Source organism: Artibeus jamaicensis, unplaced genomic scaffold (genome assembly GCF_021234435.1).
Source record: "Artibeus jamaicensis isolate MK-2021 breed Jamaican fruit bat unplaced genomic scaffold, CSHL_Jam_final contig_867, whole genome shotgun sequence".
NCBI lineage: Eukaryota > Metazoa > Chordata > Mammalia > Chiroptera > Phyllostomidae > Artibeus > Artibeus jamaicensis.
This window is the reverse complement of record NW_026521995.1, coordinates 2610184-2635698: the sequence shown is the minus strand read 5'-3', so window position 1 is coordinate 2635698 and position 25515 is coordinate 2610184. Positions and strand designations below refer to the sequence as shown.

At 42.4% G+C, this 25515-nt stretch overlaps 1 protein-coding gene across 2 annotated transcripts in view; it reads left to right on the top strand.

Annotated features, from left to right (window-relative positions):
* The window catches only part of NEBL (nebulette), a 347697-nt gene that overhangs the window by 120277 nt on the left and 201905 nt on the right, over positions 1-25515 (top strand). For both annotated transcript variants that reach the window (XM_053673466.1, XM_053673465.1), the window contains exon 3: positions 10707-10791. In XM_053673466.1, coding sequence (XP_053529441.1) covers positions 10707-10791 — 85 coding nt within the window. The remainder of the gene's footprint in view (positions 1-10706; positions 10792-25515) is intronic.

The following is a 25515-nucleotide window of genomic DNA, read 5'->3' as shown; positions in this document are numbered from 1 at the left end:
GCCTTTAAAGAAGTATTTTTACTAATACTGAGAATTATAGTGGTACTATCTGCACATTTATTATTTTTAGCAAAGGAATATAATGCAATCTTTTGTGTATTTCTAATGTCCTGCCTTTATACAGACTTAAACAAAATATTTTTCAGACCGTAGTGATATCTCAGATTCTCGAGTCCCAGATCTGCATGTGCGCCTCTCGGCTGCAGTCAGCAGCGCTGTGCCCCTGGGCACAAGTCGCGGGGCCACGCAGCCAGGGCACACGTCCTTGTTTGTGCATTTCACGGTCAGTGGCGGCAGCAGCAGCAGCGTAGAAAAAGTCTCCACCAGATCATGTTTTCCTCAAACGACATCTGGGGGGGGGCTGTGTGTACATGAGTATTAATTTTTCACCTTTGACACTGTAGTTCAACATCTAGGTGACAAGTTGCAGCGGCTGATAAGCACTGCACTGTGTGGCGGGTCAGGTTTACTGTGTAATCCCTTTGATAATGCCCTCTTTTGTAAATATACGATAGAGGTTACAATGGAGTCCTGCCGAGGAGGTAAATCAAAAGGTGGCAAGTTGCTTGACCCTTCCAGCCAGAGAGAGAATTTGGTAAATCGTTAGACAGGTTATTGACTGCCCCTTGGAGAGCGGGTGATGGCGTTCTGTTCCTCCTTTCAGCTGCGGATTGTATTTCATGTATGGGAGGCCTGCATTATCATAATCCATTTTTCTCTTTTATGTGATCTACCAGCGGCTCTCATAAGCCTCCTTTCTGAAGGGGGTTCCCCACTTACTTGCACTAATTCACTGTTCTTCTTTCTTTAATCATAAAAATTGATGTTTTGCAACCAGCAGCATTATATGTGAGTTGTTTATGGAGGTGCTATGGGGAAGAGGATTAGTGGTAGAAGTAAGAATGAGATGATGGCTGTGGATGGGAATTTATGGCTAGAAGGCACATCAGTGACATGGCAAGATAGTGAGAGAAGCATGTGAAACCCGAGGGTCCTGCAATATAAGTAGAACTATAGTATGTTTGGCTGATGCTGAATAGTGCTATAGTCCAATACCAAATTTTTACCTCAGGGCTTCTATAAGGTAGAAAATGCCGAGACTGATCCCAATATGTAAAAAAGATATTATCCTGAAATACCTCCACCTAGTAAATGGTGATTCCCCTGGCAGCATTCAAACTGAAGTAGCAGTAGAAATCATGTAGAATTATTCATTTACTCATGTTACCATTTGAGTCTTAAAACACTTGATAATGAGAATTTCTAATTTATACAATTTTACACACCCCAAAGGATAACCCAAGTAGGATTAGTTTAGCAAATTATTAATAGTTATGAAATTTCCTAGAAATTATGTAAAAAGGAAAAAACTGTCAAGTTTTCTCCTTCTGTCATATAATGTGCCATTTTGCTTTATGGCTCTTAAACAAGCAAAATCTTCCCAATGCAAGGAGTGAATTTTAAGCTATTCTTTTGAGGAATGAAATATAATGAAAACTAGGAATGTGAGTGCACACGCGTGGCCCTTGGAGAATTGAGGGAAGAAAGCCCAGCCCTGGGCTTTTGGGTGTTCAGCCCTCTGAGATGTGGGTTCCAGATGGGACCGGAAATGGTAGGAGAACTTCCCTGGTAGTTCTCATCCCACTGGCAAAGTGTGCTCAGCAGCAAAAGCACTTACAAAGGCATGTGTGTGGCTGTTCTCTGTTCCTGCTGTGGCAGCTTGGAGCCAGCTTCAGTTCAGATTTTCTAGGCATTGGAGGAGGTCCTCTTTAAACAAATCTGTTAACATTTGAGTTTTTAGGGGAATGCAGCGCAACACAGATGTAAATACACCCGTTCATGTTTCTGTCTGAAGTTGTTCCATCCCACTTGTGCTTGGGTTCCCCACCTTTCATGAGTAGGTGAGGTCTGGTCCTGTCTTCATAGCCATTCCTGGGTCGTGCATCCTCATGCTGTGTTTGTTCCTGTTGCACATTTGCCCTTAGAAACTCTTCTGCGCAGAACTCTGGGGCTTCTCTGGCTCAGCACTTTTTCTTCCTGAAGTTTGCTGTTCTCATGGCTTGTATGTGATGGTTGATCCGAGCCTGGTCCTAGTCCTTCTCCCTGTTCCCGCTCATCCTGCCTCTCTCACAGGCAGGATGAGCAGCAACATCCTGAAACTGGGATGGACCCCAGTTTCGTGCTGTTACCTTTCCTCACCGCATCTGGGCTCACATGCAGGCATCCTCAGGGATGGGGAAGGAGTCCATGAATAAAGTGTCAGTGTCACCACAGAGAGGGTTTTTCTTTCCTTTTATTATTCTGCTTTCATTCCCTCTGTTTTCCTGCAAAGGGGAGCCCTGGGAGGCAGGCTGACAGTCATCAGTGCACACCTGTGCCAGGTATTCCTGGCGGGGTGTGCTCGGAGATCCTGCCCGATTGCCGAGTGCCGTGACGTGTTGGCTGTTAGGCGGACTGATACATCCCGGTGCGGACGTTACTAATGTTACTGTCACACATTCCACGTTTTACATATCTGATGATGTGTTCGCTCATTTTGTGTCTGCTTGCTTGAGTTAGCAGTAAATGGGAGGGGGAGCTGGCATTTCTCACTGTGTTGGTGGACGTGCCAGGTTTCCCTCTCTCCCTCTCTGTCCACACACATTCACACATGTACATGTTTAAAGTCTTTTTTCAGATGTGCATTTACATCAGGATGATACTTTTTTGTGAAGTGAACCTTGGCCATTATTTTTTTAAATGCATAATAATGCATTTAAAAAGTATCTTGTGTAATAGTAATAAAGATACTTTTAGTAGAATGTAAAAATATGATAATATTGGTCTTTTAGCTGGCATTTTAACCCATTTACATTTTGTGATTATTAAATTGCTTCTTCTCACGGTTAAATTTCTATTTGTCCTGTTATTCTTTGCTTCTTTTTCTTACTATTTTCTTTTTTATTGCATTGAGATAGAGTTTTGGTTCTTTAAAAAATTTGATCTCCCCTTCTATACTATTTGAATATATGTAGTATATTTGCATTCTTTGTGGTTACCCTTGAAATTTTATCACATTTATGTAAGTAAAGTCTAAAATTAAATCATATCCTAACCTTTCTCATGAAGAATATAAGGATATGAGAACACTTTAATTTTCATACTACCTTCTCATTGTATTATTGTCTAGTGTGTTAACTTTGTTGTTATAAAAAATCCCAGCTGCTAGACATCATTTTCGTTCGTATGGCGTTTGTTCCATTTGTGTGTGGTCATGCCCACGTGCATGTACTGTTTTATTTGCTTATCCTTTTGGAATTATTTTTTTCCTTGCTGAAGTGCATCTTTTCTAAATGGCTTCATAGAAGATGTGGTTGTGCTAATCTTTCTCAGGGTCAGTTTATTTAAAAATTTTTTAATTCCTTAATTTTTTTGAGTGATTTGAAATAATTGTCATTGCTACAGATGGAGTTGTTTAGATTTGGGAGAAATACTTAAAGTTATGTTTAAACCTTCTGTCATCTTCCAAACCATTCAATATAGTTATGGTTGTGGCCCTTGGATAAAGTTACCTCCTTGGTTAAATCAGGCATGAAAAGATGGTCTGGAGCACAGTCGCCAGGCCTTTGTCTAACCCAGAGAGGCAGCGCTGAGAAGCCCGCTCAGTGATGTGAGGTCAGAACTTTTGCCTTCTAAATGTTCTTAAGAGAACATTTGCATTTTTAAAAAGAGTAGATATTTAAAAATGTTAATGTCCTTCTTTAATGAATGGCATGTTCTTTGGCACAAAGGGAACTGTGTTGAGAGTCCCCAAGATCACTCCCAGGTTTGATGGTTCTCTGGGAGGTCTCACAGGACAGCGCAGATTCGTACTCAGGGCTGTGATTTATTACAGCCAAAAGATACAGAGCAAAGTCAGCAGAGGGAAAAAGTGTGTGGCACGAAATCCAGAGGATGTTGGAAGCAGCCTTCCCGAGTCCTCACCCAGAAGAGTCACACAGGACACGCTCAGTTCCTCCGGCAGTGAGTCGTGACAACATGTGCCAAATGTTGCCAACCGACAAAGCTTGTTAGAGTCTCAGTTCCCAGGGTTTTTATTGGAGGCTGTTCACAGAGGCACCTTCTGCCTGGCAGGTACCCAAATTCTGGACTCCCAGAAGGAAAGCAAATGTTCAGCATAAACCATATTGTTTGTACAGACAGCTTAGGCACAGTGCGCCACTCTTGTCAGTTAATGGTGGTGGGAACCCTCCCCAAATCCAGGATCTTGGACACCAGCCAAGGGCCAACTTTGTAAGCTGGCCTTTCAAATATAGCATCCAGGCTTGCTGTATGAACTCTTCCAGGCTGTATGAACTCTTTTCTGCACAGAGCTCCTAAGGAAATAATGCTATAATAAGAAATTCTTTTGACACCTGAGTTCTGCCCTCAAAATTTCTAGTTTATTTATTTTTTTAACTTTTTTAGAATTTTAGTTATTTTTAGAGAGGGGAAGGAAGGGAGAGAGGGAGAGAAACATCAGAGTGTGGTTGCCTCTCATGTGCCCCCTATTGGGGACCTGGCCTGCAACCCAGGCCTGTGCTCTGACTGGGAATCAACTAGTGACCCTTTGGTTCATAGGATGGCACTCAATCCACTGAGTCACACAACCCGGGGCTCAAATTTTCTAGTTTAAATGGAACTGTAACAATAGTAAGATATACAAAAAACTAGAGATGGAAGAATTAAATGCTCATGGGAGAGAAGACTCATACAGGAAGAATGGACCTACAGCATGGCAAAGGATTAGGGGGAAATGGTCAGCTGTTTGACATTGTCAGGGATGAGAATGAAAACAAAGATTAGAGGTTGGTTAGAAAGAGCTTCCTGTCTTAAAATTAATGGCTTTCTCTAACATTAGAGATTTATAATTATTATTTAGGGTTTCTCAACCTTAGCACTATTGACATTTTTAACAAGGTAAGTTTTTGTCAAGGTGGGTGTGGGGTCTGTCCTGTGCTTTGTGGATGTTTAGCAGCAATGGCCTCTAACCCACTAGGTGCCCATGGCACCTGCCCCTTCTCCCCTCCTCCGGTTGGGGCAACCCAAAATGTCTCCCGATGAATGCCTTTTGCCAAATGTCCTCTGCGGAAGGTGGTTGAGGACCACTGTATTAACACAGATTTACAGTAAGTAAATCATAAAGATCTTACTTTTATGTATTTAAGTGGTTTACTAGTATCTCATATTTATAGTAGTTTCCATTTATAAAGCTCTTTCATGTGGTTCTAGCAACGACCCCCTGAAAGAAGCAGAAGTATTTTATCTTTATTATGGAGATGAAGGCAGTGAGACACAGGTTAAGTCACTTTGTAGTAGAGCAAAGAGAAAGTAGTAGTAATAGTAATAGTATTGTTATTAATAATAGGTATTTGATTGAGTGCCAGACATTATTTGAAATGTTTTACAAGTGTTAATTTTAGAACAAGCCTAAGAAGTGCTATCATTATGTTGATCTTACAGATGAGGAAATTTAGGCCAGAGAGGTTAAGAAACCTGCCCAAAGACACAAAGCTATGAGGTGGAAGAGCCAGGTTCAAACCCAGGTGATTTACTCCGGTGCCGTCATGGCCACTGGGCACTGGGTGAGAAGTGAGAGGTCTCGGATTCTCGCTCTTGTACAGTGGTGTTCTTTCTCATCACCACCTCTGTGGAGGTTGCCACCCGCTTGCTTACACTGCTGGCTTCACTCTGACCAGTGGTGGCCTACGGGTTTGCATATAACATTTCCTATGTTCTTCTCAACTGAATCTCACAGAGATTTAAAAAAAAAGTTGGAAGTCTTCTTTCTGTGACCTAACTTAGCTGCTTCAGATGTAATCTTCTGTTACTATCTTGATTCTCTCTCTCTGTTTGTTTTGCATTTCATGTAGCATTTCATGGCAGTCTGGATTTGTTGCAGCTGTCAGCCTGGTCTTGATGGGTACATTTCATCCAATTTCTGCGTGCTTCAGCAAAGAGACTTCTATTTACAACGCTTAAAGATTTCACGATACTCTGCAGATCTTTCCACCAGCTTCCAGTGTAGTATACGTCACATTTTCACGATTATGTTGTATTTTCCAGGAAATTTGTTTAGTTACCAATTAATTAATCTCTTCTTTTGTATGTTTTAAAAAATGTGTTTTCCTGGTTCTCTTTGAACATCCATTTCTCATGCCCCTGCACCTTCTGTTCTACATTCTTTAAGGAGTGAGAAATGTCCCTTCTCACTCTCATCCAGGCTTGGTGAAGAAATCTTTTTTCCTTAAGATTTCTATGCAAGATATTTATTTCAGGAAGACCTTCTACAACCATTTAAATACAGTATTTGGAAAGAGCTAAAATGAACTGTGTAGTAGCATCAGTTAATTTTAAAATTCTTCGCTTCTCTGTTCCTCTGATCCCGTATGGGGCCATTGGCCCCTCAGTTAATTTTTGTGTCTGGTGTTCTTTGGCAGGTGAGGTGGTGGGTGAGTGGGAGTTCAGACGATGACTTTAGAGAAGAATAGTGTCAAATCAGACAAAAATTACTAGATTGACATGATGGTGAGAAACCCAGGACTTTTGTCTATGTCAAGTTTGACAACTTAATTAGGTTTATCCAGATACTATAATTATTTAAGCTAATGCTGTGTGTGCTGTTGTTTCTGTAATCACACTTCTCTTGAGTCTTCTGTTTTTGATTCATGAGTCCATTCCACTCGCTCTTGACTGGTAGGCATTTTTTTCAACACCTTAGTTTCTCGAATTTTGATGGGTCTGAGGATAACTTGGGTCTCCAAATCCCCAGGTTTTAATAGTGCTCATGACCCCTAGAAAGTTTCAGATATGAATTTCTTCTTCAGCATTATTATTTTGGTTATTGATACTAAATTGAACTTTTCAGATCATAATTTTCAATAATTTCTTCTTGTTATGCCTCTTTAGAGGGGTTATGATTTTTATGGATGAATACATCAATACAAAATCATTAAATTTTAGAATTGAAAATGAGATGGGAAAAAACTGCAAAGCATCAGCATCTGCTTTTAGTTCTTGATGTAATTGCTCAACCTGTTAGTAAGTTTGGCCACCAGGATAGCAGAGTATGTCTTCTAAAAAGCAGCAGAAACTTTAAAAATATTTTTTAGTGTAATCCTTGTTCCAAGTAGAACTTAGTATGAGATGTCAGTATCGAACATGTAAAAGTAGTGTTTTATTTATATGCACATATTTTGTAAGTTCAAATCTACAACATTTTCCCATTGTAAAGTCAAACGCTGAGAATAATTAGATTATTTTCATAAAATGATACTGCAAGATGGGGGGATGGTAAGTGAAGTTTCCTTAGTATCAAAATAGAACGATTTTTGCCTGGTGTGGAGGAAATTCATGGATTCATAGAGAAACAGTTGCAGATGGAGCCCCCCTGTCCCATTCACTTTTCCATCTCTGTTTAAAAATTATACAGACTCTTTAATTAAATGTGAATGGCAGGAGAAGGTTGTTCATTCAAACTCTGCCCTCAGACTGAGTTAACCCGAAAGTTAGTACAGTAGGGTTTCAATGAGCAAACTTTCAGTAACACATTGGAGAGTAGATTTTAATTATAGTGTTTAAAGTAGTTAAAAAGATACATGTAAATTTTTAAAATTAAACCTCATGAACCCCCTGAAAATCTCTGTGAAACTTTATTTTACAGAATGTATTTTAAAAAAGTGCTTCTGTTATTTTAGTTTTAAAGTAGAGCCACAGGCAGCTGGTAGGTTTTAAAGACCAGTAACGTTCAACTCCCTGAGACCGACTTGTCCATATCACAGAAGCCGTTCGTCCGACTCCTCCGGCGTCTGGAGCGCAGTTCAGAAGTGGTGCTGAGGGCGTCCTGGCACCAAGTCCGTGACTTTAGGGCAGGAGAGGGAGAGACCTTGCCTCCTACTGCTTCTTCTCTTGAAGCAGTAACTCTAGTTTTTACCGACATTTAAAGCAAACTTGATTGCCTAGTTTCTCAGCCTGGGTTAGAAGAAGGGGACCAGGAGAGGAGGAGATGTGAAAAGCAGAGGGCTGCGTGTGAGACATGATCTCTTGACAGTCCCACAGCTGTAAAAGTACGATGATCACGTACGGTTTAGGCCGTCCCAACCCTTGTAAACTTTGGAAGTGCAGCTGCCTTATATCATGATCATTTCTATTCAGATGACCCTGCGGAGTCATGATGAAACTTAAATTAGGTTTGCTTACACTCTAAATAGGCAGAAAAATTATGTAATGGTTTTTGAAGGATATTAATTACAGTAGTTAAAATGTGTCTAGTAAGTTACGGGGTTTTAACCTCAGTTATCTGGAAACTATATTTCTGTGGGACATTTAATTACTGAAGAATGCTGGCAAAATGAGGCATGAATGCATGTTTCTCACTCACAAATCTGACTCCACAGGGCTCCAAAATATACTTAATCCTCATTTCAGAAGGGCTAGTGTACTTTTGGTAGGTTGTTCAGTTTATTTGCATTGACGAATGATTAGTCCATAAGTCGTCTCCTAGGAAACCAGGAACAGGGAGGCAAAAGAACCTTCTACAGGGGGAGCAGAGTGTGAAGCAGTGAGGCCCAGAGGACTTTCGAGAAACCATAGGAAGAAACAGAGGGTGGACATCGCCGAGGAGAGGGGCCCAGGAGGGGGCTCTTTGAGGAGTAGTTCCGAGTTCCACAGCTTCTGTGCTGATACAGTTGCAGCAGCCAGAGATGGACCCTCAGTGCTAGCTGGGCATGGGCAGGAGGCAGCCCTGATCAGTGGTGTGTCCTCACCCACACATGGCAGTAAGTGCCCTCACTTCCCCAGCAGGAGGCCTGCGTGTTTGCGTGCTTGTCCATATATGACAGAACATGGTGCAGATTGACTATACAGCCTGACCTGTGCTCTCAGGCTTTGCCCGAATGTTGTGTCCCGCCCTCTCCCCCTCCTTCTTTCTTTCCTTCTCTTCATAAATACTTACTGAAGTCATACTATGAGGCAGACACTGGCAGGTGCTGAGTGTGCTCTGACAAAGGACAGGACAGCCTGTTCTTGCTGCTGCAGGACTTTCCTTGTGTTGTGAGACACAGACACGTCAACAGGAACTTACAGATGGATATGATAGGGGTTATAATGGAAGGGAAAGCACATTCCAGGGCACGTTTGAGAGACCAGGAAGGCTTCCTGAAGAAAGTGACATCTAAGGAATGGCCAAAGAGATAAGGAGCTCTGACTGGTGTGGCTAAGTGGTTTGGGCATTGTCCCACAAACCGAAAGGTCACTAGTTTGATTCCCGGTCAGGGCACATGCCTGGGTTGCAGGCCAGGCCCCTGGCTGGGGGCGTGCGAGAGTCAACAGATCCATGATCCTCTCACACATCGATGTTTCTCTTCTTCTCTTTCTCCTGTCCTTCCCCTGCCTCTAAAAATAAATAAACAGAATATTTTTTAAAAGAGTTATATAAAGAGGAGCTCACCAGAGAGGTAGGCTGGGAGAAGAATGAGTGTTCCAGGACTGGGGAATGACGTATGGAGGGAGAGGTGGGAAGGGAAGGGTGAGCTCCATGGCCAGAGCATGGCAGGTGAGCGAGACGGCTGCAGAGGGCTGATCATGGGGGAAGGTGGTAGGCTGGGCCTTATTCTTGGAACAGTGGGAAGCCATGGAAAGTTCTTACTCAGAGGGATAATGTAATCAGATTGGCATTTTCAAACACTGGTTTTGACAATTCAGATGGGAAGGGCAAGACTGGCAATGTAGTAGTTACCTGAAAGGTAAATGTGGCCTGTAGTGGAAAAGAAAGCAGTGGAGGTAGAGGAAGTAGATGTAATTGAGCCACATCTAGGAGATGGAAGTGATAGACTTTGGTGACTGATTCACTGGATGCGTGGGGAGCCAGAATGACTTGCATGTTTCTGGCTTAGGCAATGGAGCACTAATAAATGAAAGGGAGAATATAGGGGGAGACCCTTGTCTTGGGGGTCCGGTGGGATGATGGGCAGCTGAGTTTCAGACTGATTTTGTGGCGGACATGGGATATACACGGTTGGAAATGCCATTGGATCTGAAGGTCAGGAGGGAACACTGGGCTGGTGCTACAGACTTGAGAGTAATTGGCACTTACAGAGGAGGTGCCCAAATTGTGGGACTGGGGGAGATCAACAGAGAGGAGCCCTGGGAGATGGAGAAGGAAGAGCAGTGGGGAGAGGCCAGGTCAGGAGCGTGGTGACACAGAAACCAAGAATGGGTATTTCACGATGGAGGGGAGGCCACGCAAGAGGAAGACCAAAGACAAACAGGCAGACATAACTTTGGCTAGAGAAAGTTCTGGAAACAGAAGCTAGAAGCCAAAATGCCTAGAGTTGGAGAGATGAACAGGGACAATGAGTGTAGGCCTCTTTTTAGGAAGTTTGGCTGAAGGAGAGAATACATTCTAGTCGCCACATGCCAGGATGGTATGTGGGGTGGACGAAAGGACAGTAAAAGGTGGGAGAGCCTTGCGTGTACGTGGGTGGTGATGGGAGGTAGCTGAGAGTAGAGAAGCTGCGGTTGAAATTTGGGGAGACATTGGGAATAACTGGGCGACAGAGGATCCTGAGGATGAAGGAGGGGGCGGGACCCAGAATAGTGCTGTAGAGTTGACCCTAGCTAAGAGGAGAGAGGCCTCTTTCCATTGTGACAGTATTTGACTTACATTCTTTAAAAAAATTTCTCCACAGACACTACCCAAAGCAGTCCTTCACTACTGTGGCAGATACACCTGAAAATCTTCGCCTGAAGCAGCAAAGTGAATTGCAGAGTCAGGTAATTTCTAGAAGGCTCATTTTTTGTTATTTTGGTGCTAAATATTATTTACAGAGCCACTCTTTGGAGCGTCTGTCATCGTCCTGTTTATTCTGGGTCTCTGGCCATCGTGGAGACCGAGTGCAGGCCTGGGTGGGCATCCTGGGTGAGCTGCTGAACATCTGTTGTATTCCTGGTCTGGGATCATCCTGAAATTCTCGGTTCTGTTATTCACATGGGCCTAGGGCAAGTAAACGAGTTCTGGTCAGAGTAAGTGTTTCCCAGCAATATTGATTTATTTGGTCCTAAATATTTAAAAATATTTTATAAATAGCTTTCCCACACCGCATGTGTAGGGGAAACAGAGGTGTTAACTTGACCCAGTTGCGGTGCGTGTGGGGCTAACACCCTGTCTGTGTGTCTCACACCAGCCACTAGCTTTGTTTTCATCCTGTCACTTTATTCATATTTCTTTCATATGTCACACTGACAGCATGAACAAAGATTAGAACACCACATTTGGCTCCCAGTCAACCATTTTGCTTGGAAACCTGCCTTCAATATGGCGAAACACATTGGTTAAGACCAGGGATTTGAACAGCAGTGGTTTTTGCAGGGACTTCCAATCTCTTGTTAAGAAACCCAGGGTGCCGGCTTTACGAGTAGTTTTCTCGCTTCAGGTCTTGCCGGCCATGATGTCCGAGGCTTCTGAGTAAGGACATTGCAGTCATTTGTCGGTGGTGTGCAGGCACACCTCATTTGATTGCACTTTGGCTTATTGGGCTTTGTGGGTATTACTTTTTAAAAAAAATAAATTGAATGTAAGACCCTCTACCAGCAAGAAGATTATGACCCACTAAAGGCTTAGATAATGGTTAGTACTTTTTAGCAATAAATATTTTTAAAAATTAAGGTATGCACATTGTTTTTTTTTAGAAACAATGTTATTGCACACTTAATAGACTACAGTATAGCGTAAACATAATTTTATATGTACCAGGAAACCAAAAAAATACTTGTGCTTGCTTTATTGCTACATTTGCTTTAATGCTGTGGTCTGGAACTGAACCTGCAGTATCTCGGAGGTTTGCCTGCAGTGAAATGACACCAGGGAGGGCGTAGGGAAGGTTGGGTTGTGGTCCTCTTGCTGCTGTTCATTGGCGGGGACCTTGGGCCAGCCACTCCGATTCTTCGTGTTTATGTAAAGTGAGACGGCCTGTCTTATCTTCTCTACCCGTCTTGAGGGTGACTGCAATACCAAATAGGCGTGAAAGCATTCTGAAAAGTTAAAAAATGTTATATGCCTGTGGAGGCTTATTATTGTTATTATTATTATTATCCCTGAAAATCCTTGCTATGAAAAAGGGAGAAGAGCAGAATGTGTGACGAAAAGAGATGTCTAGCTAATGCTCTTTGAAAGCATCAGGCTGGCGCTATTCTTAATGAGAGTAGTTAGCTTTCAGCTGCACCGGATCTAATTATCTCCGTGCAGGTTTATCTGCTCACAGGGAAGATGGTGGTTCCCACCACCCTCTTTCCGGGGGACTGGAGACCACTTCACAGTTCATTTAATTAGAGGAAATATAACTCAAAGTAGAGTTTACTGTTGGTTAACAATGCCGTCAAGACTTGGTTGGCAGTTAGTTTTTGGTTTGTGTAAAATGCTAATTTTTGTGTGCTAAGCCATTAGTTCAAAAAATTGAGTGCTGGCCAGAGAGGCACTGTTGTGGGCCAGCAGGAAAGCCCTTTGCTCATTCACACCGCCGAGGGTGCCAGGACTTGGCTGCAGTCTGTGCGGATCCAATATGCCTTTCTTCTCATCAAGTTAGGATTAATTAGATAATTCTGCAGAAGTACTTCAAGCACATTGGAGAACTTGTTCTGTGCAAAAGAATTTATAATTAGTTAATCCTCCCTTCCCAGAGTTCACAGGGTGTCTGAGGAAACAGGACTAACACCGCCCCCGCATCCTCCAAGAGTGACTATTATGTTTAATGTACAGTAAGGATTCAGAAAGGAAAGGAAAGCACTTCTTGTTGGAGGTGGGATTTGAGGGGAACCTTGAAGGTTGAGAAAGGGTCTGATGTGAACCCTTGTCTCCTTCCTTTGGAAGGCACACTGCTCTCTTTGGGTTCAGTTAGTGACCACTGTGCCTTCAGTTAGCGACTCTAGGTGCCTTCTGCCTGGCCCAGGCATAGCATTGATTGTTTTCTTACCTTGTGTCAGATTCTGGAAGTGCAAATTAAAAAATAGCTGACTGTTTTACGAAAGGCTGTTTCTACTCTTCCTCACGTAGCAAGTGGCAGCCTTCCAGGCAGCACAAACAAGTGTGGCAGGGACACGAGCCAGTGGAGGTGAGGTGTGCGTGACCTGCCCTGGGGTCTCCACGCAGTGGTCAGGTGAAGGCATCTGATTTTCAGAAAGATTTTGCTCAAATGTCATTTATTCTGGGAAATGGAGAACTTCATCGGGCAGACAGTGTGGGCAAGTTCAAGTCAATTCAAAAAAACGTGTTGAACTGGGCGAGGCACCGGGAGGGGGTGTGCAGGCATCAGCAGCACTGTCCATCTTGCTGCAGTCAGGGCACAGAATTTTACATGTATTATTCCATTTGTTCTCAAGCAGCCCTGTGAGACAGGCATCTATTTTTTATCTCTATTTAAATTAAACACTCAACTTTTAGAGAATATAGATCGCTCGACCTTGCTAACTTAGTAAGGATTTGAACTTGGAATAGAACCGAGCCTGTGAGCGCTCAGTGTCCATACTTTTACCAGTATTCTGACCCCTTTACTCAGGAAACACCTAGGAAAGGAGATCTGTAAGCAGAAACTTGCAGTTCAAGGCGATAGAACAGTGAATAAAGGTAGAATTTGCAGAAAGTGCAAAAGTCACGCGTAGGAAGTCCTCCTCCTCCTTATTATTGTGACCGTTATTTTTCTGGGTGAAAGGTAGGAGCTCTTCTATAAGAGCACTTCTGTTTTTGCACAGACGTGGAATGCTATCTACCCTAATGATAATGTTCATTAATGGAAATCAATTTAATTTTAACATACGGAATGATTTGCTTCTGTGGCAGAGCATTTCCTTAGAGTTTTGACATCAAGAATTCTGAACAGCTCAACAGACTTGGGGGGAAATTGACTATTAATATTTTATTGACTTGTTTTGATAACTTGTGGTGCTAAATGAGTCAAATCCGTTCACAAGTCCAAGTTTTGATATTTTGAAATCTGTTGGAATTGTTTGGTTAAAGCTAATTCTTTTCTTTCAGTTCATTACCTTCCAAATGAGCCAAAATGAAGGAAAAACAAAAATTAATTTGCAGTCCAACTTAGAAAGTTATTTATAGGTACATGTTATTCTTCCCTTTCTCTCTCTGAGACAGTTGTAAACACAGCCAGCATTTTTTTTTTTTTTTTGCCTAAGTGTTGTATCCTCTCAAAGTTTATTTTTGGTTGGGGGGGGGGGTCCGGGATCTATATTAGGTTCCAGATTGTCATAATAAAATGGTACAAAATATTAGAGAATAAATGAGCAAACCATGATTTAGCTTTTCGGAACTGGAGTGAGGCAGTGGTTTATGGGCATTATCCCGCGTGCAAACAACTACCTGGCCAGCCACGAGCCACAGTGGACATGGATCATCCTGAAAACTGGCAGTTGAGGGAAGCACTTCCATCCTCACTAGCTCCCCTTTCATCACATATCACTGTTTGAACTGCTTCAAAGAAATAATGAATGCTGGTTAGGCACCCTCCTGGCCCACATTAGCCCATTCAGCGAGGAGCAGAAGGAAGACGCCACTCCTAGTGGTGTTAGTAACATTATCTTTACCTGTAGGGCATCAAGCTTTCATTGCTTGTCTTGGCACCTCACACTTTCTTTTTCTATGAAAGTGTGCCCTGAGTTCCAGTGCCCTGCCTTACAAACTAAAGTTCTGGAACACAAATTCTTTGTAAATCAGAGAATCCCTGAACTTCAAATACTCAGAAAGATGAAAAGCTCCTTAGGAGAGATATGTTCTGAACTTATTTTAATATTAAGTCATAGCAAGTGTTTCTTTTTTAAGGTTGTGTAGCATACTTTATGGGAAGAATGACACAAATGTTCTGAGTACTTTGGGTCAGGATCTGCAGACTTCTTAAAGCTGTGGGAATGGTTTTTCAAATGGAAATTGGAGTGGAAGTGTGTATAGGAAAGAGAGCAAGGTGGGGCCATTGCGGCTGAGCGGGGAAGCGAACCCCTGCCCCCTGCATGTTCCCCCTGCTTCTCCTCATCCTCCCATTCCCAGGGCCCTGGCTGACTGTCTTGGTGACACTCCTGGGTCTCCTGAAAAGCACTGCTCAAAACAAAGATGAAATGTTAGCTACTTCACACTTAGTTGTTTATGGGATTGGCTTAGCTGTTTGCAGTCATGCTGAAAATAATAGGGATTTGGGGCTCACTGTGTTCCTGAATGGAGTGTGTGTAATTTATGAGTGCTATAAAGTGAAAGGTTGAAAACGATTATGAATAGCATACAAATCATTCTGGAACCTTTGAGTCTTCATTTTGTAATTTGTGTTGATTCTTTTTTAATCTTCCACATTTCTGTGGAGGCATAAAAAACATGCTCATAGGGAATGTGATATAAGATAGTAGGAAGTGTGAAAAGGTAATGTAGTCTTTTTATGGGGAACATAATAGTTAAACATCTTTGTGGGAGAAATGAAGACACATGTTCAATATAAACCTCTGGAAGTTCAAGGAGGCTGTGTGTGACACATTCTCTCTCTGTGGCTCGCCCATGGCACCTCTCTGTGTCTCCTTATTCTAAGCTCCATTTCAGGAGGGTTTTTCTCTCGGTTATCTGTCATCTAACTGCCTAGTAAGGTGTTAAATAATTACCTAGAGCAAGACCCTTCTCGGGTGGCAGTTGCATTTTAATTGGGTGTCACTGAAGACTGACTTCCTTTAAAGCAACAAATCCCTGATATGAAACTTTAGTTACTCTTCAAAGGATGATTGGAAAGCTATTTCAGATAGCATCCTCTATATGATTCAAATTTCATCCCAAGGGTCCCTACTCTATTATAAATTTGACCTAAATTTTATTTGCCACACAGCACCAATCATATGCCAAATTCTGCACTAGATCCTGCGATGCTGTAGGGAGAAAACCCAGATAAAGTGCTCACTTTCAGGGGATTTATAGTCTAGTGTGGAGAGGATGGTAATAAATGAACAAAAGGAGGTAAAACTGAAACTGTGATAAGAGGTGCTGAGAGAAGCTGTGTGTATTTTAGTTGTTTCAAAGCATTTCTAGGGAGGTGGAGGTCTGAGTACTCCCCTGCAGACAGATCCGTATGGGGTCCCAGAGTCGGCCGTATCCTGCCCAGCTGTGGATCCCATTTCCAAATGCAGATTTTTTCCCCCATTTCCTGGTCTCAGTGGACTCATTGCTCTTTTCTAGGTCCTCTTCCCTTCCCTTATCTCATGTGAGAACCTCAGACTTCTAAACAGGAAGACTGTCTCTATAGATAGTTTTTTTGGTAGTTTTTGCATTCCACTGTTCGTGGACAAGACGCCTTTCATACTTGCCTTTTAATTTTCCATGTTCTTTGAACCTCATTTTGGCAGCTTTGTAGTTTCCATGTTTTGATTTTTCACCGTTTGATGCTGTATTCTGATCCTATAGCAATGCTTCTTCCTTCCCCCAAATAAGCGCTTTCTCATGTATGGAAAGGTAAAAGTTCACAAGGAGAAGCTGCTGCGTATTTCTTTTCAAGGTTGTGAGGCAGGGAAAATGATCAGAGATTGTGTTTCACATATTGGAAGGGCTAAATGGGAATAAGAACTTCAAAGGAGAAATATTAATTCACTTGATGTGGCACATTTCTTCCAGGGAACATAACATGCTGTGCAGATGTTAACTCTAACCCCCACAATTTCCCCTAAGTCAGATTGTTTTCCTATTGTACTTCTGGATAAAATGATGCAGGAGACAAACATGCCGGTAGTGACAGACAGGAAAATAACCAAGATGTTTTGATTTGCCGCGTCAGGATGATGTTTTAGGGCCTTTCATCACAGAGGTCTGGTCTTCTGCTCCTCTCCCACCTGAAATGACCCATACTCTTCCCATCTGTTCTCCGAGTCCCAGCATAGAGGGCCCTTGGTGCCTCCCTGGCTCATCCCGTCTCCCTTTCCATCCTTCCCACAGCTCTTGGAGGAGGATATGCGTGCTCTACTTTGCAGGGAGGCTACAGGCTATTTGTTCTTATTCCTTGTGTTACCGAACAGAGGTCCGAGGGAGGGGCAATATTTGGCCCACCTAGGGATGCCAAAAAACTGCTACAGAACAGGGGTCCTTCTCAAGGACAGAATACTAATATCTACTGGGCTCTTCTGTCCGCCACCAATTGGAAAGACATCTCCCAGTGCCAGAGATTTGTGAAAAGGAAACGAAATGTTTATTTAATGTTATTTAGGCCTAATGTCTCCACTAAAATATCAAAGTCCTTTAGGGTATACACCTACGCACACACAGTGCTCCCTTCTGCCTCTGTCCCAACTCCGGGCACCGTAAATCAGGAAAGGAGCACACGTCCCTTTCTCAGGCCGCTGGCACCATCAGCTGTGTCGCTGTGCAGGCAGGATCTCTCTCTAGTTAATCCAAAGTCATGTAGTACCCTCTCACGGTCCACTGGCAAGAGTTCTTTGTACCCAGTTCCAGGCAAAGTCTCTCCTGCTTTGCAGGCCACACGGCCAAAGGGGGCACCCCAAAGCCACGTGGGCCTCTTCTACCAAAGCTGCAGGGGTCAGCACTCTGACCAAAAGTGTGTAGCTTTCTCCTTCACCTGGCTGCAGGGGTCCCCATTCTGGCAAAGCTGAATGATACTCTTTCACTCTGCTGAAACCGCGTGGCTCTCCCTTTCACCTTGCCAAGAGGGGATCCTTACTCCGCTGAAACCGAGTAGCTCTCCCTTTCATCTGGCTGCAGGGATCTCCATTTTGGCAAAGCTGCGTGGTTCTCACGCAGGCGCTGTAACTCAGGGGAGCAGCCCCTAGTTACATCCTGGGTAGAAGCCACTCCCTTCTTCCTGGCTCAAAGCATGGCCACAGCTATTTAACATATCTATGAAACCAGTTAAAGGTTATGGATATGTTAAATAATCATTCCGGAGGTTAGCTGCAAAACTGTTGCTATGCAAAACAGCTCTCAAGGGCCCTGGCTCCATTTGTTCCTTCCCTCTGGTGGGGAGGTGAGGACATCTTAATATTTCTTGGACACCCTTAATATTTCTTGAGCTCTGGACCCCATTCCAGATTCTCTTTTGGAGCCCCCCTCTTGGCTGCACCCTGTTACACTTGGGCCAGAGTCAGATTACTGGTCCTTGAATTAGGCATTTGAATAAGCAGCCTATCAATGTTGTGAGTCTGGGGTCATGCATATAACAGCTGCAATGAGAAGCCTATTTTAAAAATATTAAATCACTGTGTTTTTCATCTTTCTTTGCTGTGTTCTGCCTTACTACCCTACATTATGGGCCCAAAGAAGAGTGAACCGTACTTTGGGAAAGAGGAAATGTGGTCCCACGTGGAGGGTAATGCCTATTGTTGTAGACGATCGGGGGATAAATACACACTCTCGGAGTCCGGAACCGAATTGATAAAAATTTTAATGGCCAAAGATTTTCCTGCGCAGGGGCGAACTTCCCCAACTGTGACCGGAGTCACGTAGCTACTCAGAGCTACAAAATGGAAGTCGCGCCTGGCTTACAGACCTACTGGGTATTTATATTTTCTAGAAAGCAAGCAAAGGCATACAGAAGCAGAGGTGGCGGTTAGCTATTGGCTCATATAAAAAACGGTGAGGGTCCCTGATTGGTGGGTGCTGCTGCTGGCGGGCACTTTCTGGCGGGGCCAGGTTAGTTACCTTATTTGGCTAAAATTTTAAACCCAATTGTTCCCGGATGTTTGTTCATTACCCTGTTCCAGGAACTGCAGATTTAGGGTTGGGTAATGCCCTAGCTGTAATTTTCCTAGCTGGGTATAACACCTATCACCCGTCTGGCTATGGTAGATTGCAGGAAGAAGGCAGAAAAATCTAAGCGTGAAGTATGACTATCCTGTGTTGGCTGAAGTTTTTTGAGAATGAAGATGGGGTAGCTTTAGGTGGGTGGAGAGTGAGAAGCAGAGAAGACCACTCCTCAAGGTATACCTGGAACTATCTCTCGCCTTAGCAGTGATTCTGGGGCCTCCACAGCATGGTGGGCAGGGGAGAACTTGAGTTCCATTTCCCAGTATCTTAGTGTCTCATGCGGCATGGAAGGTGATGGACGTTCCAGTGCACCTCATGGGGAGATACTAAGGGCGTTTGTGGGGGAGCTATTGGGGTGGGGCGCTGGTGTGGGCAGGGAGTGGTGACGGGACTTCCGTGAGTAGGAAGGAGGGACAGGTTTGGCAGGTGATACCACCAGGCTCTTTCTGCGTCAGGGGGGAATGCGCCATGAGGTCATCAGCCACCACCTTCAGCATCAGATACCAGCAGGATACCTAGTGATCAAGAGGACAAGGAGATGCCACCAAGGACAAAGGACTCAAAGGAGAGGATGGGCATGGGTCTGACCCTCCCCTCTTTCTTCACTCTGAGGCCACTGAGGCCGGATCTGCTCATACACACCTAGAAACCATCTTTGAGAGGAGCCAGGAAGCAGGAGGAAATCTGAATTGACCAAAGTTGATTGTTTAAATATTGGATGGGGTCAGGTTAATGGTTGGGACCAAATTTAGTTCCTCTCACTTCAGTGTGATAGGGGCCTGTGGGAAATCATGGAGCACTTAGAAGAAATAAAGAAAGTGTACTTATTTATTTTTTAATCTCAATACATTGTAAATACATTACTAACCTTTGATTTTATTTGGTAAAATATAGCACTGGACCCCAGGTATCAGGAGATTTATGAGTTCTAGTCCTGCCTCTACCACTAAATGTGGCCGTGGGCACCGCTGACATTTTCAGGGCACAGAATAATGGATTTTAACTCAGTGCTCTAAAATTCCTTGTAGTTGCAGTGATTTCGACTGTAGTACAGAAATGTTCTGCATTCACATGTCTAGTTCACAATAAAAAAGTTCGAAGGAAAGGAACCATCATGCTTTCTTTTCCACCAAATAAAAAGTATCAGACCTGCCCTTTCGTCTGACCATTCTCTAGGTTAGTCTCAGATATTGGGTGAAGGTCATAACCGGAACGTCATATAGGCCTGATAGGGTTAGTGGGCAAATCACATGTGAAGCTATGTCTGATTTTACATGAACATGTTTAAAAACAAGAGGACAAAAGAAAAAGTAGTTACAGTCATAATATATGTTCACTGATAGCAACTTGTCTTCAGTCCTATATTTTTCAAATTCTTATGTAAAAGTAACTAGAATAACTCTACACATTAGTATACATTTAGGAAATATCTTAGTTATTTTAATTCACTTCCTTTATGCTTTCTTGTTTAGAATTTTTTTCTTGAATGTCTCCGATTAGTTATGTAGTAGTTTTTGGACTGTAAAAGTTGGTCTCTGTACAGTGCTTCCATTTGCTTTTATCACCCTTCTTTCCTTTCTAGAAGTTGTTCTGCTGAGGCCCCCAGCCTTGAGTTAATTCAGTCCACCCAGGCAGTGGCTCAAGGATAAAACTCGGTATCACTCAGTTCAGTAGTTCTGTAGGCTTCCTCACACAGAGTTGCTCGCCCAAAGCAGTCCCATTTTATTGATTACTATTTATTAATGCTCTTAATAAATGAATAGTCTTAATTTCCTAATAGTGTATTTTTGAATGGAGAATGATGCCCTGAAACCACTGCCTTGTGAGGGCCCCAGGCAGTAAGGCCAAGTTTGCAGTATCACACTGGATTCTGAAAAGGACTGTTGGGAGAACCTTCAAGGGTAGCCAGCAGCACACAGTAGGCCCAATTGGTATGCTGAATGTTTCAGCTCTCCTAAAGGACCTGTGTTTTCTTTTACCAGAAATTATGTGGTCTAATTATCATCTCATGTTATTGTAGAATTTTGCCTATACCACCCCCTTACTTCAGAAGTACTGCCCACTGGGATTTGCAGGGACCTTGTAAAGAGGGAAAGTGACTCAAGATGTTTTGTGCAGAAAGATGACTAATTGGCTTTACCTTTTAAAAAAGCTTCCACTGGAACAATTGTTGTATTGTGTTCTGAAATGAGAGCTCTACTTGGGCTTCCGAAAATACAGGTTGTGCTTTCTTTTTAAATGGAGTGTTCTTCATTAGAAAATGTTAGAGGAGAACAATGAGAATTTCCCTCCCTTCCTTTACCCCACCCTGTCTCTCTCTTGATTTTTGGTGAAGTCAAGGGTCAGGATGATGGTCAGTTGGAAATCAAGGTCACACAAATTTGATTCTGACTAGGAGGGTCATTGTGGCCCCTTTTGACTGACACCCTCGAGCTTCTGTTTGTGTGGAGTTGTTTTTATTTCAAGGGAATCTATAATCTTCAGGGGAAATCTACAAGTGTCTTCAGCTACAGATTTAGTTTCCTAAGCACACAGTACTTTTAGACACTAAGTGACCGAAGACAAGGTGGGGCAAAAGCAGATTTACCGTTGTTTGTACAATTAATAAGTAATAACACAAGAATAAACTCTGTTTCGTGTACTCACAACTGTAAACCTGCTTTCGCTCCCTCTGTATAATAATGTAATCTTTTTAAATATGTTTTCATCTTTGTCCTTTGTTTTAAATTTTAAACTAGAGGCTAGAAATCTTATTAATTTAATTTAATAGTTACTATTTAATAACCATGCTAAACAATTGTGAGGATTATATTATAACTTTTGATCATGTGATAATCTATGAAATGAAGAAGGGACAATAGGAGATAATTTTATGAAAAATAGCCTTAAAAGAATGATGAATTAAACACTTTTCTCTCTTTTATTGTTGTTCAAGTACAGTTGTTTCCATTTCTCCTCCACAACCCACCTCCAACCTTTCTAATTTTTTTCTTGGCATTCATTACAAATCAAGAAAAATCATGGCATTCTTGATTTCAAACTTTTACTAGCAAAGAAATCTCATTTAAGGACCCACTGTATTTCCTGTAATTTTTCTATACAGAGCTGCTTTAATTATTTCTTGGTTTAATCTCCATGGACTTCTTTGGTCAGACAGCTGCCTCTCCTGGGCCGAGGGTGTGTGTGGGGAGGGGCCAGTGGCCCTGCAGGGAGGGAGTGACACCAGGGCCTGGCTCTGGACTCACAGGTGCGCACGGGATTCCTCAGAAGGCAAGCTTCCAAGTTCTGTAAAGAGTTATTTTTCTGTACCCCATGTAGCTCTCCCCTCTCATTCTCCACTGAAATGTTTACCCCTTTGAATGGAAGCTCAGAATGACTCCCTTTCTTTTTACGTAGATCAAATATCAACTGCTCTGAGAAACATTATGTTGAAGAAGAAATGATCTTTTAGCTGGTTTTGAAAATAGCTTCCCCCCCCCCAACAGCTGTGCCCTTTTGTAAACTGTTTGTTCAGCTTGCTTTCTTAAAATAATGTGGATCAAACATGTTTTTGATTGTTTGATGGACACAGGGAAGCTTCTTCAATAAAATTCACCTTTTGGGGGGTTATCATCAGCAAAATCAAATCATGTCCTCAGTAATATCTGAATCTTCTTATTATCCTACAGACTCCAGAGAGTAACTCCTAACTTTTTTGGGGTCATGGACCCCTTTGGAAATTTGATGAAAGCCATTGGACTTCTCCTTTGAAAAAGTACAAAAGCAAAAATATGCCAATGTTAGGATATAATTTCAGGGAGTTCATAGGACGGCAAAGGCCATTCATGGAATGCTAGAGATTCCTGAGCTTTAGGGAAGGCAGCAAGGCTGGCCGTGAAGGGAACAGCGAAGGAGACCCAGCTGGCCTTAGAGGCCTAGCAGAGACCAGAGCATTGCTGCGGAAAGATGATGGATTCCTTGCCTTCTAAGCACAGTTTTGTTTAATCTTGATAAAAATATTCACTGTTTTGTGAATGTGAAATGTTACTGCCTTTAAAAAAAGCAACCTAGCAACAACCATTAAAAATATGTATTTACTCTTTGATAGCAGTTTCACTCCTGGGAATCTCTCCCATAGAAACAAAATCATCAGCATGTAAGGCATATGTACAGGAATCTCTAGGACAGCATTGTTTGTAGTAGTAAAAAACTGAAACAGTGAAAGCTCACCAACAAGGAAATAGTAGAACAAATTATGAAAATTTATATTGTGGAATAGTATGCAGCCATTAAAAAGAATGTACAGAGGTACACTAGATGTCTTAGAGAGATGTCCATGAGGTATTGTTCAGTGAGAAACACACATTCAGAAAGATGTATAAATTACAAAACCCTCCCTGTTGGCATGCATATGCGTATGCATGTCTGTATGTACATATGTCTGATTAGGATTATATGTGTAGGAAAAAAATATGGACTAGTAAATACTAGGCTGTTAACATTGGTTCTGGGAGCTTATCCATGACTAGAAAAAGTAAAGGTAAAAAAAGATTGCAATAACTAAAAAGAAAACATGTATGTAATGGCACTCATACATTTATTTAAAATTATATATGAGGTCTGTCTAGAAAAAGTCCAGCCATTGTTAATACAGTGAGAACAATTTGCATGACATCAATGTAACCTGGCAGTTAAGGAGAATGGACTGGAACATGCATGTGTGAACACTGATGACTTCACTGTACTAGTCACTGGGGGCAGTAGATGCCATTGAGTGAGCATGTGTACTGTGTGGCCATTGCATTCAAAATGACTGAGCAAGTACAGCAAAAAATCTGCATCAAATTTTGCATCAAGCTTAAACATTCCTCCATGGGAACTATTCAGATGATTCAGAAGGCTTTCAGGGGTGATACAATGAATGCAGCACAAATAAAAGTGTGGCACAGATGCTTCAAAGATGGTCAAGAATCTTTTGAAAGTGATCCACATTCTGGAAGGCCTGCAACAAGCAGAGCACCTGAGAATGTTGACTGTGTATGGGCTGCAATCAACAAAGATTAGCAACTGACAGTGTGAGAACTGGAAGCTGATCTGGGGATTCCAAAAACTACCGTGTCTGAGATTCTGACACAGGATCTTGGCATAAATATGTTGTGGCAAAGTTCATCCCATGGCTTCTGCTACCAGAGCAGAAGGAACATCATGCTGCAGTTGCTAGTGACTTGATTCAAACTGCTGCTGATGAACCCAATTTCTTCAAGAAGCTCATCACCGGAGATGAATCATGGGTCTATGGCTGTGATCTGAAAACAAAGGTCCAGTTGTCCCGATGGAAGTCACCTGGTTCTCCATGCCTGAAGAAGGCACAGCAGAGTTGTAGCTAGACCAGGACCATGTTAACTGTGTGTTTTAATTAGGAAGGTGCTGTCCATCATGAGTATGCCCCTCTAGGCTAAACAATTAATGAGTACTACTTCAATGTTGTTAGTTGGTTGAGAAATGCAATACAATGAAAACAGCCATAGTTATGGGCAAATGGTGATTGGCAGTTCATCATGACAACACACCTGTGCATGGATCACATCTCATACAGAGTTTTTTTTGCAAAGCATCAAATCACTCAGGTGACTCAGCCCTGCTAGAGACAGATTTGGTGCCCTGCAACTTCTGGCTTTTCCCAAAACTAAAATTACCTTTGAAAGGGAAGAGATTTCAGACTGTCAGTGAGATTCAGGAAAATACAATGGGGCGGCTGATGGTGATTTCAACAAAAGATTTTGCATTATTTTGAACAGTGGAAGGGATGCTGAGAGTACTGTGTGAGGTCCCAAGGTGACCTCTTTGAAAGGGACTGAGGCGTCATTGTCCTATGTATGTTTCTTGTATCTTCTTCAATAAATGTCTCTTTCATAGTACATGGCTGGATACTCTCTGGACATACCTCATGTGTATTTAAAATTTTACTGTTTTACTTCTTTTGTAGTCACAACACTAGAGCTTTTCAGTTCAGTAGTGGGGCTTGCACAGCCAGTTTGACCAGCCTGGTTCTTCTTGCTGACTTATTACATGAATCTTTGGTGACTTATTGCTCTAAAGTTATTTGTTCTTTTAACCAATGTTTACTGGGTGTCTACTTTATGTCATATACTAGACTTTGAGCTGGGGAGTACCCAAAGAACTAAAATTATGTGTGTGTGCATTTGTGTATATGTGTGTGTGCATATTTGTGTGTGCCTCTGCTTGAAGCTGTCTTCGAGCTTGGCCTCAGTCTGTTACTGGCTCGTTAGCTGGTGTGGCTAGGTCAAATGGAGAGCATGAGTGCTGTGCTCATGTTAATAATAACCTAATAATTTGTTTGGAGCGAGGTCTTGATTTTTCTTCTTTTGCCTGGTTAAATGATCTATTGCCTAATTCTACAACTGTTCCACTTTTCCTCAGAAATTTCCAAAGATCTTGAGGGAAGATAATACTGAAAGGATTTTTAGGAAATTGTAGAGGAAAAAGAAGTGTGAGCTGCTTCCTGCAGATCAGCTCACGGATACCTGGTGAGCATGTTGAAAATGCTCATTTGTGGGCCTGGCCTCAACTCAGTAAGAGGGAGGCCCAGAAATCTGTGTTATTATTAGGTGCTCCATATAATTATGCATACTAATATTTGAGAGCCAGTTCCACCAATTTTTATGTCAAATAATGAGCCCTCCTGGCAGTCGTCCTCCCCAGAATTTTATCAAGACTAT